The sequence below is a fragment of the Scophthalmus maximus genome, chromosome 19, assembly GCF_022379125.1.
Source record: "Scophthalmus maximus strain ysfricsl-2021 chromosome 19, ASM2237912v1, whole genome shotgun sequence".
NCBI lineage: Eukaryota > Metazoa > Chordata > Actinopteri > Pleuronectiformes > Scophthalmidae > Scophthalmus > Scophthalmus maximus.
The window spans coordinates 7,421,422-7,440,755 of NC_061533.1; the positions used below are offsets into that span (position 1 = coordinate 7,421,422).

A 19,334-nucleotide genomic window follows, 5' to 3' on the forward strand; every position below is an offset into this window, starting at 1 on the left:
ACCGGACAAACGCTTATTTATTGTTTTACCAACACTAATACTGTTGTAACTCCACAGGTAAACTAACTAATGTTGTCTAATGTCCCATTTTAAGTTCTATTTCCCACTATTTCTGTATATGATTTATTAACATACATTTTACATTTAAAAAAAGCCTGCTGCTTTTAAAAAAATAACTACTGCAGTGAATTCTGCAGTGTTTTTGCAAAAAAAAAAAAAAAAAATGGCTTTAACAAAAGAATAATTGGTAATACCAAACCACCACAGAACGTGTTCAAATAACTGTCTCAGTCAGTATCTTGATTAATAAATTGACCGGCATCTTGAATTAGGGACAAATACACCACTTTAAAGATATTTGTTTTGGTAATCAAAAGTCCTTGTCGGGGAACTATCAAAGAATTATCCTTAAATACACTTACATCTTAAATTCCAGTTTTTTCAGGATGGGTGAATATGCCATGTAAGATATTAGATATTAACCCTTGATCAAAGTCAAGATGATTGCGTCCAAGAACTACACAACATTATTTTTTAAGTTAATTCGGTGTTGCATTTGTCAAAAATAATAAATAAGACATAATAAGCCACAACATGAGAGCGTCATAATATTTTGTAACGTTTATCGCCGTATGCGTTTCTGCTGCGCAGGAGCAGCCGTCGGGACGACAAGCGGTTACGTCACCTAACGTGACCGGAAGTCGTTCAGTCATCTGAGCAGCAACAGCGTCTGTAACGTCAACGGTCAAAGGTTTGTCTTTCAAATACTCGTTACTTTTACTCTTTCATTTGAGAGATAATATGTTCTACCAGAATAAAACGCCAATGCTGCCACGACGTCACCTGGTCTTGGTTTATGGTTGTAGTTACTTTGCTAGCTGTCAATCCTCGTTAATTAGCCAGCTAGCCAACACCCCGTCACTGTCTTTACTGTCAGAGAAACACCACAATACAGACGTTTGCAGAGCAACGATCACTTTCCGGTAATGAACAGTACGTGTGGTTTGCAAATGATTAGTGTGAAACATCGTGACAAGTCATCTCTACTGCTCAAACCTCGTCTTGAGTGAAGCTAGCTGAAGTTCCGCAGTCCAAAGTTAGCATGGATGAATTAATCTCGAAGTTGGTTTATTATCAGTCAGATTGAATAACCTGTGGTGGCGCTCAGCTCATTTTAAAAAGATTAAAACACTCTCAAATACTCAATTTCAAGTTCTACGTTCTGGAGTCTGTAATAGCTCAGTAATTGGCTACTACCACAAAAATATATTGAAAGTATTCAAAGTGAGAGCTCTCATTGTACATGAGTGTTGTCCGAGAACCTCACATATGACGTCTTCTGTTAGTGTTGTTGTTTTCATTATTCATCAGTTGATTTGTCCACAAAATACCTTAAGTAGTGAAAGATGCCCGTGAAAAATTCCCCAAAGAACAAGATGACATCTTAAAAAAAAATTTTTTGTTGTTTGGCCAACTGTCCCACCAAAAAATATATATATATAAAAAAAACCATTCAGTTTACTACCATGTGTGACAAAGCAAAGAGTAGCATCTTACAAATACCTACAATCAATTTTTTCAGGCTATCAAACTAGTTGCCAAGTCATTTTCCTGTGAGTGTTGTTGCAGGACAACGTTACAGCCATAATTATTTTTCTGGTGCGTTAACATCAACCCCTGTGTCTCCTCCACAGATGGCCTACCCAAAATCACACAACCCTTTTGCCGATGATGACGAGCAGGAGGACTGGAAGCCTAAAAGCAGGGGTTTTGATGACGAGCCCAGTGACAGTGGGCTGAGCGAACCGGAGAGGAGGCAGCGGTACCTCCAGCAGGAGGTGATGCGTTCTGCTCAGTCTGCTGTGGACAGCAGTTACCGCTCCCTTGGCCTCATCGCCGAGTCCGAGAAGATGGGTGTGGAAACTGCAGAGGTATGTCGGGCTAATCAGCTTTTCCCCAGCACACAAAGAATGACATTGTCTCTGAGAGCTTAACAAGCAACAAAAAGTTTGTATAGTTTCCCTCACCCCACCTTTCTCTCGCTCTCTCTGTCTGTCTTTGTTTCCGTAGGAGCTGGTGCGACAGGGTGAGGCCCTGAAGAGGACGGACAAGATGTTGGATAACATGGATCAGGACCTGAAGACAAGCCAGAAGCACATTAACAGCATAAAGAGTGTTTGGGGCGGCATGGTCAATTACTTCAGGGGCAAGCCAGAGACAAAGCTGCCGCCCCCTGAGCAGCCTAAGGCCTACGAGGCCAATGAAAAGTAAGATTGCATCTGTCCATGTGAATCATAACCATATCAGATAAAAAACGGTTTCAGTTGAATTTAGTCTTGTAGCTTTAAAATGTGTGCTTTTGCAATCTGCAGCTACTTGTCATTGACTGCCCTTTACCAAATAGTTAAACATTGCTTATCTGATTTTCTCATTTTCAGATTAAATGCTGCCTTGTCCAGCAGCAAAGGAAATGAAGAAAGGTACCAAGCCAGCCACCCCAACCTAAGAAAGATTAATACAGGGGGTAAGTTTGCACAAGAACATCAGCAATGTTATAATAACCACACCACAAACCGGCTGCCACCATTTTCAATTTCTGTTTTGCAGGGTTTGGAGCGTCTGCATCGATAGATGACGGCTCATCGAGACAGAACGGATACCCTCAGAATAGACACCTTAGGGAGGCTCACCAGACCCTCGACAATAATCTAGGTAAAAACAAATTCTTCTTGTATTTCTAATAGATCATTTTAAACAATGCTGTCATGAGACAGGCAGAAGTGACTGACTTCCCAGCTCTTGGTAGTTTTTAAATGATGAGATTTTATTTACTATATTTTATCTTACATCCAAACACCATTACAATAAAATGGTTTATTCTGTCAAATGTAAAACATTAAAAATATCCATTGAGGAACCTGAGATATCTGTGCAGAACTGAATATTCCCAGTCAGGTATAAAATGTAACGTATCATACAGTTATCAAACGTTAGGTGTCCTTCTGTGGATTACTTTCAGATGACATGTCCGATGGCCTGAGTAGACTGAGGAACCTTGGACTCGGTCTCCAGTCTGAGATTGAGAACCAGGACGACTCCATCGATTCTCTGCTGAATAAAGTGGACAAGATGGACGTCAAGATCGGCAACACAAACCAACAGATTAAAAACCTCAAATAAAACAAAACACTCAGACTCACTCAGAGACAAGAACAGTTTACCCTCCCCTCACTTGGTTTTCCATCCTGGCCTTTGTGAAATATTCTTGTTCATCGATTTTGTCTTTTTTATCCATTGAATATGTAACTAGCGATAAACAAATGAACATGTTTTTATCCAAATTATTTTCTTCTTGAGTGCATTTCCTTTTGCCAGATTTGTTTATAAATCTAAATTTGCTTTGTTCCTCCCATCACAGATTTTATATAGACACGTATTGAATTGTTTGTCCTGTGCACACTTGCACGTGCATCCTGGAATTATCTTTAAAATGTGATTAATTTACTTTATGTTTTTCGAAGGGAAGAGTTTATTCCATGTGTTTAAAGACTGTCTGGGTCCAGGTGAAATCTGACTGTTCGCTCCGTCAAGCTTCACTGCCCCTGATATCTCATTGTGGTCTCCTGAATTTTCATTGGTTGTGTGATTAATCATGTCCAGGTCACTTTTGCCTTAAATATATCTTGTATGTACAGAAGATAAACTTTTGTTTCATTGACATTATTCTGTCTCCACTGTTACATGTCATGATAATGCTTCACTTAAAAAAAAGTGATTATGTCCATCATTGCTTTATATATGTTGCTTATATTGATATACAGTACATCACAGTGAATGCAGCAGAATGTGATGAAATAAATAATTGTATGCCATAAATAATGTGAAGAAGTTAGCTGTGAATATAACAAACCCTGAACCCAAATTCTCACCCAGGTCAAAGTTGATGAAATACGAGGACATTTTTCAGAAAGGAAAGAAATAATGATAAAATACCTGATAAAATGATCAATAATAAGGAAATAAATGAGGATTCTTGGTCAGAGTGTCCCATTTTTACCATGCATATAATGTTTTTATTTTTTTAAAATGATAAAAATATCGTGAGGGAATTCTCAGATAAAAGTTCTCTGGTTAGGAGACGAGCATGAAGGCAAAGGCACCACAAGGTGGCGCCACAGTTCAAAGGTGGAGTTTAACTTTACCTCTTGCAATACATCATTAATCATTTACTAGTTCATTTAAAATCACTAGAAGACAATATAGGTTTATTTTTGCATTGAAATTAAAGCACTGAAATACATCAGCTGGGTGATTTTGAAAAAAAGTTGAATAATACATTTTATCTTATTATAGTAGAAGCCTACCACAGGCATCAAAACTGTTCACTCTTCTTATAGCAAAGGATCAGAACGAGACCAAATTATTATTGAAATCTTAATTCAGCCTTTTTAAAAGACAATGAAATATTAGTATTATTAGATATTTTACCTTGATTAAAATATTGTGTTTTACAATGATGAAACAAGACATTAATTATACGTTCATCTCAATATGACCATCTTCCTCTCGTGTGAGTGTTTACTATACTGGGTTTGTTGAGCACCAGCTGTGTTGCTGTGTGTAGCTCAGGTCCTTGTGTCCAGGTGTCTATTCATTATCATTCCTCTGTGATGGAGCAGCTGCTCCGACACATGCAGGCAACAGGCCTTCATTAGGATGACTTGCTAATTACAGTACACACTTCCCAAAAACACATACATACACAAAACTGGGGCGATGCAGAAGGAAGATGGGGATGCCACCAGCCATCCAGGGCCCCAAGCTGAGGAGAAGCCCCCCTGCACGTCTTGACTAAAAAGCATTTTTGTGATACCTCAAGCAAAATTGTAAAAAAAAAAAAAAAAGTAATAATAATAATTTCATCTTTATTTGAAACAAAAAACGACTCAAAAACAGAGCAACTATTGTGCAGTTGAATGAAACATGCAGGAATATAAATCTTAGCTACAGTTACTTAAACAAAATGAGAGACTTACTGGTTAGGGCATTTTTCAACCTCCAAGGAAAAGAAAATAACTTTTAAACATGTCTAATATTTGTGAAGTGACACCCCCTGTTTCTCATAGTCTGATCGCCTCTTTGCCAAAAGCAGCGGCGACTTATCTCCACGACTCCAATGCAGTCGTCGCAATGTGACAACGTCAGCCCCGGGCCACAGATAAACGTGCCGCTGAAGAAGGGACCTCAGGTGGAGGTGCCGCCCGCACGTCCACTGACACCGCCAATAAACGGAAGTCACCTCCGGGCTCCTCTCCCTTCACGCCAGCCGCGGGGGCCGTGAGGGCTCTGAACAGCTGTCTTGTCAAAAGCAAACAGTGGCTGTGCTGTGACAAAGGCCGTCGGTGCTGGAATGCCCCCCTTTTCACCGGGCATAATCCCAGAACACACTGCTGTCGGGGCCCATCAGGCACCGGGCCAGCGACGGGCCTTCCTGCCCTTTGGAAAGCGGGTTAGCAGCAGGGGCAGGGCGGCCAGGGGGGTAAAGCCTGCCTCAGAGGGGACGGACTGTCGGGCTGACGGCACTCTATTGCCACACTGTTGTAGTAAGAGGAAAATAAAGAGTTGTGCTGACGGAGGGCAGTTTGACAGGGAGCTGGGGAGAGGCAGGAGGGAGGGAGGGAGGAGGGCAGAGAAAGAAGGGAGGGCGGATGGGTAGATTGATGGAGGAGGTGAAGTTCAAGAGCCTCTGAGATGAAACACATGAAGGTAGGCGAGTTGCCGAGTTGTTAGATCTTGGACATCTTGTCGTTTTTACCAAACCCCTTTCTTAAGCCCACGAGTGTTGAGTGCACGGCGGTCAAGTCTTTGGTGTTTTTCTACTTTTGGTGAAAAGTTCTCAGCGAGACATTGACTGACCTGCAGCGATTTCTTGCTGGCTTGTGTAAAGTAACAGCCTCAAGTGTTTCCCCAGTGTTGCTTCATCTCGTCCTCTTTACCGTCTCGGTTAAAAAGCGCCGGTGAAGGACGTCCAGTGTCTCCAGTGCTGCTGGCCTCGTCTGTCCACACGTCATGTCTGACAGTTCCACCACAAAAACAAGGCCCAAAATTGCAGGACCACGTAGCTCAAGGAGACACAATTACACACATTAGCCGTCATTTAGTTTGTCGTCATCCCGTTTACGCCACCGGGTAAAATGCCAAGAATGCAGCCAAAAAATATGTTGATGGGCGCAAGTTAGGTATGTTCTCCTTTCAACTATGAGCTGCTGCATGTAAAAACTGGTCAAAATGAGGGATTTAGTGAGCGGAGCTCTGCTCATAGTAGTGATTGTAGAGGGGAGAAGTCAGAAATGCCTGGACTGTGTCAGGACGATCTGTCTTATTGCATAATCAAAGTGGAACGATGCAATGAAACACCCACATCAGAGAAACAGGACAAGGGAGGAGGGGTGACAGTACAGTTGTTTATTTGTTTATTTATATTTGTGACTAATGGACAGTGTACATAGTATGCCGTGCTGCACTAATAAAATCATCACTTGCTTTATAATAAATAAACACACAAACACAGACGCAGACACGGGAGAGAACGTCACGGCTCTCCAGCGAGGAAAAGCCTTTTACTGGCACTACGTCCAGGCCTCGCCTTGGACCAGCGGTACAAGAGATGTGGGGATTGGATTGGTGTGTGTGTGTGTGTGTGTGTGTGTGTGTCTACATTTTCTGTGAAAGAAAATAAGACCAAGTCAGCGGAGACAATGAGAGCACAGAAGGAAAAGGAATTGCAGGCCAAGGTTAGAGGTGGGAGGAAACGCCGTTGATTAATAAAAATGGGAGTGACATGGCTGTGCGTGATGAAGGGACTGGAGGATACTTAGATGGAATACACTCCCTCCGAAAACAGCCAGGGAGACAGGGGAGACATGTCCAGAGGACAGAGAGAACCAGAGTGAAATTCTCTTAAATGGCTCTTTTTTTCCCTCCCCGATAACATTGGATCGAAAACAGATGGGACTGATTTCAGCTGCCAGTCACTTTTCAAACTACTTAAAAAAAACATCAGTGACTAACCAGCAAGAAGAGGCAGACATTGAAAAGAGGATGGGAGACAAAGACACAAATCTATGAGCACCTGAGAATCAATACCTGATATTCACCTGGACTTGTTGGTGTGGATGTATTATTGAAAAGAAATCACAACAGGGACAAAACTGTCAAATACAGATCGACACACACACACACACACACACATATATATATATATATATATATATATATATATATATATATATATATATATATATATATATATATATATATATATATATATATATATATATATATAGACTTAAGGATTCTAGCACTGGATGAACAATTTGGATGAACCAGTTTTCAGCATGTAGCCAGCAGGGGATCTAGGACCCTGTGAATCGGGGCTCAAACTGGGTGCAGCAGCTGCTGTTTGGTGTTTCAAACTGTGGGATACAACAAGTGTAGCTATGTAGACACGTATACATTACACACAAGCAATCAAAAGTAGAAAATGTATAAAGCACAAATCATATATTTATATATTTATACATTGCGCATTGACAAATGCACTTGCATTGATGGAGGTAGATAGCAAAGATTCAGAGGTCAGAAGGTATATAGATTGTTGCTGTGCTTCAAAGGAGAATGAGTACACAATGTGGCTGTAAAATCCGAAAGTGAAATGCAAGAGTTTCTGTGTGCTCGGTAATCGTTCATACAGTACAAGAGTATGAGGTGAAAAGACGAAAAAAAATAGTGGCAGGATGCTGTTGATCTCCTTGAGTGACCCATCCATTCATCTGGATGGGAGGGGTGTGGCCTGGCGGGCAGGGCTCCCCACAGCGAGCAGGAGGGCGCTGAGGGAAATCTTGTGCCCCTCACACGAAGAGCACGGAGTAGGGAGGACAGCGGCAGCCCTCAGAGGACGACTCCCGTACCCAGGAACCATGACACCCGGGGACTGACGCTGCAGCCCAGAAGGTTCTATGAATAAAGCAGCCACGTCAGACATGCGACTGGTCTTCCTTGTTTCAGATTATTCTGATGGCATAAGCTTTTATTTAGAGAAGCAATGTTGTTGGTATACACACGGTGGTTTCACTCTTAACAGAACGTTGATATTATTAACAACATTTTACGTTTATTCCCAGGAATATTTGAGTATGTGAGAAGGCCACTTCAATTTTGGAAGCAACCGTCTGTCAGACGAACTAACGGATATTTTTTTTTATGTCTCTGCAAACTAACACATGGCATGCTGACTTTAGGTTGAATCAACTTATGATTGTCTATGGGGTCAATTCACAGCTCAATTTTTTTTCTCACAGATTGATGCCATGTCAAACCAAGATTTATGCTGTTGGTTTTCAATAAAAACATCTTTGACTCCACTTCCAGTTGGCCTCTTATAGGACCTGTGCTGAGGAAGGTTGATTCCCTTCTTTCAGAAGCAGCTGCTACTTGATCCCATAGACATCCATTAATTGAGCTAAGCTCGTTCAGCAGTCCGTACCTTGAACTACATGCACATACTTAAAGTGCCTTGCTCACAGGCTCTTTCATTTGGGGTAGAACAACGAGTCGACATTTTTGGATTATTCGTCTCGTACTACCCTGCACTCAGAATGGCCAGGAGTTCAATCGACGGTTTACCTGGTGCTCTCTAGGCCGTCGCCTCCGCAGCGGTCTGACTTTGACATGGCATCGCTCTGACACTCCGCACAGAGCAGCCTCTCTCGCACCAGCTGAGCACTCCACAGTTTGAGTTTACACGCTGCACTGGCCTGTTTCACCCGCAGGTTCACGCAATAGCTGCAAGCACAGAGGAGAAGGAAGCACAAGGAGATAAGGGAAAAAAGGAAATGTACAAAGTCAAAGCACACATTTTTGGGCTCGAAGGGCGTACAAACGTAATCCTGTGAGAATTAAACGGATTGAGCTTGGGACACTTTAATCATTCATTCCCACGTGCCTCTACAACAATCCAAAACAAAATGTCCTGATGAAGACACGGAGACACGGGCCAGGTTGAAAAACTCCAACAAAGGCCTCCTCCCTCTTTGAGGAATCCAAGCTCAAGCAATCCAGCTCAGCCTGACTGATGGAAGCCAAGCGGTGAGCCGACCCAGCAGGCTGCACTCGACCGAGATTACAACCAGACAGAAGACACATCAAATATGCGGATAGGAGATTGGCTCCATTTGAAGGGCGATCCAGCCGTGGACGTGGTCACCTGCCGTGTCCCAATGTCAACTCGGCTCAGTCTGTGCTCTGGAAACAATAATAAAGTATTGTTTTCTTGATCACTGTGTTCTCTGGCAGACACTTTAACCTCTTATTATTTTGTCTATGATTCAGTCCGCCAGATCATGATCACTTTAAGATGTAATGTCATTATTCAGGTCTCACTAAAGGTCAATAGAAAGTAGTATATAATCGAAGTGGACAGGGCAGAGCAAAGTCTTCTAAGAAACCTCAGAATAACATTTCATGCTTAGTGGATTCTGTCAGAAAATTTCATTAGCATACGCTTTTGGGTTGATTTTTAAATTATACTGAAATGACAAGTTCAATATCCTTCTAAACACATACACGATATGCAGACACACAACCCTTTTCCCCTTCAATCTATCACACTTTGACTTGAAAATGCTGCAAAAACCAACAACCTCAAACGTTATAATTCCCTGTTCATACCACTACAATGCAGTCATATAAAAAATAGATACCTCTTTATTCCTTAATTGCTGAAGCACATGAAGTCTTCCTTGAATCAACAAGTGGTCTTTCTAAAAAAAAGGACAGCGGGATAGCCTCCAAGTACTCCTGTGAAATCTCTGTGAAATATGACTGCTCCAGATAATTTCACGGAGATAACGACGACCCCGATCATCATTTTCATGTCATTTTGACCAATCATTTCTTGGGTAAACCTCCACGAGGACACAAGTGGCCCGTCCGCGCACCAGATGTCCCCGTGAAACCTAAACTCTGCGTCACACTCATGCTTCCAATCCGCTGATGCATTGTGTTTCAGTCAAAACAAAGGTTTCCAATGTCCATTTTAATCAGTGTGAAAGGATGAGGGCCTGTCGGGGGGGGAAGGATTCCGTTCCTTCAAGTCTGATTTGTCCATCTCTGAGAACATCTGCAATCAGCGCCGACCAAAGACGACGTCCATGCAGGAAGGGGTCTACCTTTTACATGGATCACGGGCGATTTATCAGTAAAGGTCAAGCTCGTGATGCAAATACCCAGAGACAGTGTTCATGTTACTCAGTCAAAGCAATTTCAGGGCTGTGCGTGCCATGGCAACCTTGGCCTTGGTACTGGAGGAAAGACTGATATGGACCGCTTAAGATCCAGCCTTATTAGAGAAGCTGAAAAAGATTTTATACCAGAATCATCTGAAAGTTTTCTCATATAAAACCATTGCTGACAAAGAAACATGTTTTTTTTATTGAAATGGCAGCCTCAGGACAGACGCGGACAAGTGATCATTCAACACTTCACACAGTTCAGCTGTAATGACTTCCTCTCTGCACTGATTGCACACTGAAGCCAGTTCTACGGAGGAAATCAAAATAACGCTGGGTCAGTATAGAGAGGAGTCCTGTCTGTGTGTGTGTGTGTGTGTGTGTGTGTGTGTGTATCCAGTCTGATAATAGAGGCCTTACCTGGCCTTCTCCTCCTTCATCAGCATGTGTGGTCGTCTCCAGGGGTCTTTGAAGTTCCTCTTGAAAGAATCGGGCAGGATCTTCGCCACCTCTGAAAGTCAGGTGTGGGGACGGAAAGGTGGAAGCAACAGACTGACATCAGACGAGTATACTGAGGAGAAACTCACAGACGTCAGTGGAAGTGGCAGCTGATCGCATGTGTATGACTCAAAAGTATTTATTACTTAATTACTTATGAATAAAGGTGATGTGAAGTGCGGTCTGTTTTTGGATTTTTTTTTAATTTTCTTGGAAGAGAGTTTATTTGTGTTCTGGTGTTTTATTACCAGCAAAGTGCTTCAACATAAACAGCATAACTGAGGCGTTTGAAATAGTGCAGCTGGAGATTAGGCTTCAGAACAGATGTTTGCAAATGCGTTGCTTTCAGTAAAACTGTTAACTCTCCAGACAGACAGACAGTTCCCTTGGGAGAATACTTAAAATACCAGATTAATATGTGACAGACTTTCAGAGCAGGAGTTTTTGCATGCATAAATGCATTGTATGTATAGGGGACACATAGAAAAGGTCATGCTCTGACCTTTCGCAGAGCTGCATATGGCGTTGTTTCCAAAGCATCCTCGGCGCTGTTTGAGGTCTGGACAGGGTGTGCCTCCGTTCCGGGGGGGAACAGAAACCTGGCGACTCCTTTCTGTGCTGCCAACTCCACATGGAGATGTGCATGACGACCAGGGACCCCATGAGCCCACCACACAGTCAATGGCTGCTAGGGAAGCAGGAAAAAAAAAACAACAGTGATCATCTGAGGGGTTTTTGGTTAAAACAGCAGCAGAAACATATAAAGACCAATAAGATTAGAGGTAAAAGAAATCTTGAAATACATATGTGAAAAAACAAAACATCATCTGAACCGTAGTTGTTTTGGGTAACTCTGGGTTTTCTCAGGGAAGGTCAGACACAAGAATACAGACTTTTACATCTGTATTATCTTGACAAGAAATCAAGTCTAATTCCAAAGAATGAATGCACCCTTACTCCAGATCTTTTTTCCCCCCTAATCGGCCCTGCCATGACTGCATGACTGGAAGTGTGAGCTGCAGCACACACCCAGATACCGGCTTGCATAATATTACAACTGAGCGTTTACTCAGGTAGGCGGGTGTCGAAGGACCGGGTCATTACCATCCACTCATGTCGGATCAGCCAAGCCCCAGACTCAGGAAGTCTGCGACCCAGGTCAAATGAGTGTGAGGGCCATTTAAACATGGGTCTAATTTTGCATCCTGTTCTCTCTGGCCTCCCTCCACCCCACACTGAAACACACACACACACACACACACACACACACACACACACACACACACACACACACACACACACACACACACACACACACACACACACACACACACAAATACAACATAACTCATGAACACAGCAGCAGCAGCAGCAGCAATCAGGCTTCCCGTTCAGTGGGCATTACATGGCAATTACATCAGGCTAAGAGGAAGCTGTATTAGTTAGATGGCTGCTCTGATCAAAGCCAGGGGTCTGCAGCAGTAATCAAGCCTTGTCTGACGCAGAGACTTAAGAGCGACAAAGATTTCACAGCCTCGGTTTAGGGGGGGACGTGCAACCTTCGTAAACAGAGGGAGAAAGGCTCACACGCAAATGAATACATGCAGACATATATGCTTACAATACAAGAGTGTGGAACTTCATAAAATAAATGTTGAGTCCGATGAGAGCGGGTGCACAGCTCTCAGATATTCTTTGTGAAATTATACGGAGGGAGAGGGTGAGTACTGTATGCATACCATAACTGAATGTAATCTACCTCATTCTGTCCTTATGATATACACTCACTCCACTGTACAGTGCCACAAGTCAATAAGTGTGTGTGTGTGTGTGTGTGTGTGTGTGTGTGTGTGTGTGTGTGTGTGTGTGTGTGTGTGTGTGTGTGTGTGTGTGTGTGTGCGTGTGTGAACAGGAGAAAGAGAGAGAGAGAGAGCTTTCAAGGTACCGCCTGTTCAGTTCATTCCCATGGTCCTGTTGGGGCTTTCGGAGGGGGGGCGGCTGTCTCAGTGACACAGCCGATCCACAAAGCCACTGTGGAATCTCTGCATTCCTTCACATTAGTGCTGCCCACCTGACACTCGCCTTTCCCAGATCACCACACACACACACACACACACACACATCGAACACAATTTCTGTCAGATAAACCCACCCACTTGGACGTGTCCCATCCTCAGTCATCACCCTAAAACACACAGACGTACACATTCTCTGTGCAGAGTGACTCAGAGCTTCTTGAACGAATACTGAAGGGCGTGATGGAACCAGACCCCACGACCACAGCAAACGTCCTCCTCTTACCTCCTCCTCCTCCTCCTCCTCCTCTTATCCTTGCCCCATGTCTCCTAGCCTTTCCTTCCCTTTTCTACATCCTCTGACGTTCACAGGAGAAGTTTCTGTGTTGCTGTGTTTTCTTTCTCATAGTGGGGGGAAAAAAACACAATCAAGAATGTCAGAGGACTGTTGGGGGGGAGGTGCAATGAAACCAATTGGGTCGACTAAGTTCCTGCTCCCGAGGGCGACACGATGCAACAGACATACACACAAGCAGGACCTGGGCCCTGTCTGGAAGTCCCAGCCTGGTGGCCCCTGAGCCACCAGAGGTCACAAGGTAATTACCAAACTGTGGTGGTCCACGACTCTCCCTCTCTCTCTCTCTGGTACCACCAGTGCGACAGTCGCACCAACCACATGATAACCCTGCTGACAGTCTGAGACAGCCTGGCCCACGCAGCTTACGGCCGCTGCTGTCCCCTGTTTCCATTGTTGACGAGAAAGTCCCCAGCGGGAAAGTACGCCGCCACCACCTCTGACCTCTGACCCCAATACAGGAAACAAATGGTGCTCTTTGTCAGCATGTCAAGCTTTTGTTGTTTCAGTAGGCTGATAAGTGTTTTTCAAGTATTTTGAAATGGTTTATCCTTAAAGAGACTGTTCTATCTAGATCCGACTATCAAAGTGTGTTCTCTAACCATTTAAGCACAAGTTTAATGTTAATGTGAACTTTGATAAAGTTGAAGCAAGAGGGAGACAAAAAAAAAAACTGTAACCAGCGACGGAAGCTTTTAAACTTAAAGGCCCTGAAGATGTATTCTCTCAATCGGCTTCTTGCTATAAATGGAGGGATCCCATTGGAACAGTCGAGAGTAACGGGAGTGTGTTTGGACAGAGTTTGTGAGGAGCATTGCTAATTTCCGTGGCAGCTGGCAGAGCTTCAGACAAACACCACTTTACTGAAACACGGCCCTGAATGTGTATCCGACATCAGCACTTTTATCTCCCAACTTGTCAGCCGGTCTCCACTCACACTTGTTACACTGAGATAATAGTGCACTATCTGGCTTTTCAGATTTGCATTCCTTTGCTTTTCCTCCCGCTCCGCCTCAATTCTGCTTCCATTTTAGGGTTTTCGCGACAAAAGGGGTATCAGTGCTGCCCGCCCCAATTTGCTTTATCTTCTTCTCCCTTTATCACTTTGTCCCACACTCTCGCTTGTTCTTTCTCCTCCATCTGTCTCCTTTTTTTGTGGACCTGCATGAGACTCTCCCCCCCCCCCCCCCTCCTTCCTACCCCCCATCTCCCCTCTGATGGGACCCAGATGTCTCAGCATGCTCTGGAGGACCACTGTACCTCCGAAACCTCCGCAGTCCCCCTCCCTCCCAAAGTGAAGTGCCGGGCCTCGGTCCCATCAGACAAGCCAACACAAGGGAGGACCATGAGCCTGTTAATTGGGGTGAAGGACACGCGGCTGAGCCCTAATAACACGTTCGCACATAAATGTTTCCTGTAGACACCTTGAAAAGAGGAGCCAACCAAACCAACTAATTAAAAGGATTCGTTACAAACACAGCTGAGACAGATTTCCTGTTGAAGTAACAGGACCTAAGATGGAGACGTTCGCATTGCATGGCCCCCCAACACTTCATTTAAGCTTGAGGATTAAAACTACAGACATGGCGCACAAACTCTGAACACTGACTCCACTCGTTGACAGCAACCATGCGAGTACCTGGAGAAGACGCTTGGCGGCATATAAGCTGTCGCCAGCAGCAGCAGCAGCAGCAGCAGCAGCTGGCTCATTTCAGTCAAGCTTGGCAAAAACAGTGACTATTCATAGTTTGTTAAGGTTGAAGAACACGCGGGAACACAGGAAGGAAAAGGAAGGGGAGTGAAGGTAGATGGACAGAAGCAAACATCACGGCGTGACGACATCGCGGCGCCCAAGAGGAAAGGAAGAGAAGCAGAAGAGGCTGCAGGCGAGACAAATGAATGATGGGCAAACCCCTGGTGTATCTGAGGCAGAGGCTTCAATATGTCCTCCTGCTGAAATGAGAATTACCAGACTCCACACAGTAGCCGAGGAGAGGGGCGAGCCATCAAGGACTTACTTTGGGACTACTCCCTACATGGATTTCTGACAGCGTACAGTATCGTTCACTCGTGACTTCATCTAGGAGGTGCCTTGTGGCAAAGTGGAGTTTTCAGTGCATCCTCTTAACCTGCCTCGTCCTCCTCCGCCTCTGCCTCTGACAGTCATTTCCTTTATTTACCAGAGCGCCTTTTAACAACCCGCAGTGACCCTGTAGCTATAGCAAGGCGAGGAAAAGAAAGCCAGGCCAGAAAAAGAGTTTCACGTCTGTTATTGAAATGCAACATCTTAAGGCTGCATTTCATTTTGATGTCAGTACAGAAAATGGGCATCTTGTATTTGTCCATGTACAATATGGTTAAGACGAAACACCAAAGATGAAGGCAACGAGCAAATTATACAAACTGGTAAAGATAATAACATTGAGAAACAATGTTAACTTGATTGCTCAAACTCCATCCATTCCTATCTTCCAATGTATCCAGAAGCCTTTTTTTTTTTTAAATGTGTTTCCACAAACACCCCCACCACATTTTCATATTTTTAAAAGTGCAATATCTTAAAACCCCAAAACAGCCCCAGTGAGTGGTACATTCAGTCTGTCAAGTGCAGAAATACTGTATATGCAACCCTTTCAGAATGCACATGTCTCTGAGCCCACGGATGATAACTTAAAGCCACGAGACTATCCACTGAGCCTTGACAGACTGCGATGAGCGAAGCTAAGTGTGTGTGTGTGTGTGTGTGTGTGTGTGTGTGTTAAGGGGAGGATTATCTTTTTTCCCTCGAAACATTCCACCACAAACACCACTTGTTTTTAAGTTGACTGCTCGCAGCTCTTAACGGGCAGCAACGTCTGACTGGTGTCTTCTGCTGTGCACAGGAACCTCCTCCGCGCTTGTTTACGGCACTGCACACATTCCTGCCAAATACTTGACTCGAACAACGTCTCTGGAGAGAGCGATATCACACTCTGAAGGGCTTCGAGTGTTGGGGTCCGAGTGGATACAAACAGTCTGCCGCGCTTTCTGTCTCTCCTCTGATGTCACCCACTCCGTGCTCTTCGCTCGGGCTTCAGCTGACACAGAGTTAATTACAGACTGTGACGGACGGTACACAGACAGACTCCTTGATGCGTTACAGACCTGCAGGATCAGGATCAGATAAAGTCTTTTACAGTGTAATGTGGGTGAGGAATATGTCAGAGTGCTGTGGTGGAATTCAGCCAGGCCACAGCATTCTGTGTTTACACTGTAAAGATGCTCAGGGAGTCAAGGTTCTTTTCTCAGCGTCACTCAATTCTCAATGGTCAAATCCAAAGTTTAAAGGTTATGGTCAAGAGGACATCGCTCTCGTGTTCAGATTTGTTTATTTACTGTATAGCCACATTCATCTGGACAACTCTGACCAGCCCGTGACATCTGCATCGAACCACCACGTGACTCCGCTCTTGTTTGTTTAAAACTGCATCGCATCAGAGCGACACAGTCGAAGTCCACGTCCGGCACGTGATTGAACCGATGCACATGGCAGCCGTGAGCTGACCTCTGAGGGACCAGCTGCCGTTGAACAGTGCGGTGATGACTCAACACAGACCTAAAGGTCCTTTCCCGTGTTTAAACTGTTAAGTTTCACTTTGGCAGACACATGGGATGGATACATGGGATACCTGGGGTCCGCTCAGTCGGCTGCTGGATGGTAAATGCGGTCTCTACACATTTATTTGATTGATTGGTTGTAATTTTCTTTCAAAAGGTCATTGCAGAGTGTATGCGTTTGGACTGAAAAAGCCTCGCACAACTTTCTGTGCACAATATTCGTGCCAATATTTCATATGAAAATTGGAGCATTCTAGAATTTCTGCACATCTAAAGTGGCTCTTTTGGTTTTTACACATTCAATCTACATTACAGCAAAACCTTTCCTCCATTTTAACACAATGCAATGCAATTGAGAATGGTGGATTGATTGGAAAAGTCACACGATGAGAGCGATCACTTGTCCCAAGCAAGATTAAAGACTCTTCAAATCCAATAAGATAAAATCACAGGTTTGCAACTACTGGTTTTTACAATGTGTCCAACAAGCAGTCTTGAGTTCGAAGTGAAACTAAGGCAAGTTGTAAAAATGCATTCCAATTTTAATTGAATGAATGCTATATTCAACATATGGTTATTTATACTGTGCGATTGATTAAAATATGCAAAACACCATTTGCCTCAAAAGGTAAATTAGTGATCAACAGGTGGTTCTGCTGTCTTTGCTGTAAACAGAGAGGTCTAAAATGTGTATTTCTGCTTCCATCATATAGTTTTGTTCACATTTTTAGGTGGTTGATTCAAGTCTGGATGAGGAAGCCATATATTTACATATGTACACAGGTCCAGCAATCAAACAAAGGACCACTATGTGTACAGTAAATGTGCCTAAACAGAAGGATCACTGCAGCATTTTAAGTGCTCTTTGACCCATCGATTGCTTGTAAGTGTGCACTCAGGGTGAGTGTCACACCCCGAGTGTGTCCACGCTCAAAGAACCTCCTGCTCCTTGTGAACTCGGGGATGTTTAAACACACTGTAAGAGCAGCCTCAGTCACAGGTCTGCCGCTGCTCTTCCGAGTGGTTCCTGTGTCACATCTCAAACACTGCTCCTGCTGAACTCCTGACCATTTTTGGCAGTCTGCGGTTTCCATGGTGTCCGATATCCCTCGTTTCTCCTTATATAGCAGCAGCAGCCGGGATGATGGGGGAAGAGGGGACCTTAACTCACATTTTAGGGATTCTGTGAACGTGGTTCAAAGGAGAGATTTCATCGCTTTTGCTGTATTGTTTCGATCGCTGCAATTTGAAGCTGTGACGTGAAGGTCAAGGGGTCAACTCTACAAACTTGAAAACAGGTAAACACAACCTGCTGTTGGAAAACACACCATGAGGAGAAGAGACAGCTCTCTAAGAACTGCCCCCCCCCCCCCCCTACACATGGTCATCTTTGGCGCACCACTCAAAATAAACAGCCATAATGGGTGCACTGCAGACAGCTATGTGTAGTATGTCTCACTGTCTCCGTGTCACCTCGATGCCAGCCACCTCTGGCTCAGGCTGGACAACAAGGAACAGCAAGAGTCCCTGGGGACAGTACATGTGTCGATCATCCCAAAACTCAACTTTCCAAAGTACCGACAGCTTCTGAAGTTATTTGACAGAATTCAATGACCAAGCAACTCACCGGATATTTGGCACACGCGCTGGTAGTCCTCGCAGCAGTCTCCGGTTTTCTGACAGTAGGTGTCACAGTAGCACACCGTTTTCCTCTTGCTGTACTCGAAACATTCGTTATTCCGGCCGGTGCAGCAGTTCGGGCTCTCCCTCTGCCCGCAGCCCGCCTCGGCCCGTGAAACCATCTCCGCGCAGAAAAGCGCCAAATATCCACAGACGACGAACCCAAGACGCGCCGAGCTCCATCCACGCGCTCCCATGACGGAAAACTTTTTCTGGGGTCGACTCTGACGCACACACACACACACACACACACCACACGCTGGTGTATGCTTCACTTTGGATGGTGCTATCAAGACACAGACGGTATTTTTTTCTATTTCAAATCCAAGTGCAACATGGTCCTATTGACACGGAGGAAACGAGGCGACTGCCGCATTGAAACCTAACGCGACCAACTGGTGCGTAAAAACGGAGCTTATGTGCGCACCAGCTCTCCTCTGTCCTTCTGTTGGACACCGCCCCTTGGAGGTAATGTTGGTTATTTGGAAAGACTTACAGTACCAGGCTCTCTCTCTCTCTCTCTCTCTCTCTCTCTCTCTCTCCCTCTCTCTCTCTCCCTCTCTCTGTCTCTGTCTCTCGCTTGCGCAATGTGCCAAAAAAGCAAACGAACAATCTTTTTAAAAAATCTGTTCTCTCGGACTGCGTTGGACCTCTTACTCCTGCCAAGAAACAAGTGAGATGCATCTCAAAGGGGAACACTGCCAAACATATAATAACACAATAAGCGCGGATGGAGGCATTTGTAGTGACTTGCACAGTTGCACTAAAGCTGAAGCGAAATACATTTCGAGAAATCCGAAACCGGCCATGCACATAGGTGAAGAGGAAAGGTGACCTCAAGTTTGTTTCACTACAGCATCTGCGAAGGCATCGAGAACCAGTCAGATCCCTTCCAGCTCC

General features: G+C 44.3%; 2 protein-coding genes across 3 annotated transcripts; one reads left to right on the forward strand and one right to left on the reverse strand.

The window, feature by feature from the left end:
• The first annotated feature begins 651 nt into the window (after positions 1-651).
• Positions 652-3,876, forward strand: snap29 (synaptosome associated protein 29). The gene is made up of 6 exons (XM_035639634.2): positions 652-751; positions 1,695-1,931; positions 2,071-2,267; positions 2,439-2,524; positions 2,608-2,712; positions 3,020-3,876. Exons 2-6 carry the CDS (start codon positions 1,695-1,697, stop codon positions 3,178-3,180), a joined length of 786 nt encoding a protein of 261 aa, XP_035495527.2. The 5' UTR covers positions 652-751; the 3' UTR covers positions 3,181-3,876.
• Positions 3,877-7,311: 3,435 nt separating this feature from the next.
• On the reverse strand, positions 7,312-18,894 carry si:dkey-178e17.3 (somatomedin-B and thrombospondin type-1 domain-containing protein). Of its 2 annotated transcripts, none has more exons than XM_047329308.1 (5): positions 18,382-18,894; positions 11,290-11,472; positions 10,710-10,800; positions 8,686-8,844; positions 7,312-8,016 (listed from the first exon to the last, which is right to left on the reverse strand). In XM_047329308.1, the coding sequence occupies exons 1-5, from the start codon at positions 18,629-18,631 to the stop codon at positions 7,911-7,913; spliced, it is 789 nt and encodes a 262-aa protein (XP_047185264.1). In that variant the 5' UTR covers positions 18,632-18,894; the 3' UTR covers positions 7,312-7,910. The 2 variants fall into 2 exon arrangements, with proteins under 2 accessions (XP_047185264.1, XP_035496868.2); XM_035640975.2 differs by having other exon boundaries at positions 7,313-8,016; positions 11,290-11,475; positions 18,382-18,893.
• Between the last annotated feature and the right edge of the window lie 440 nt (positions 18,895-19,334).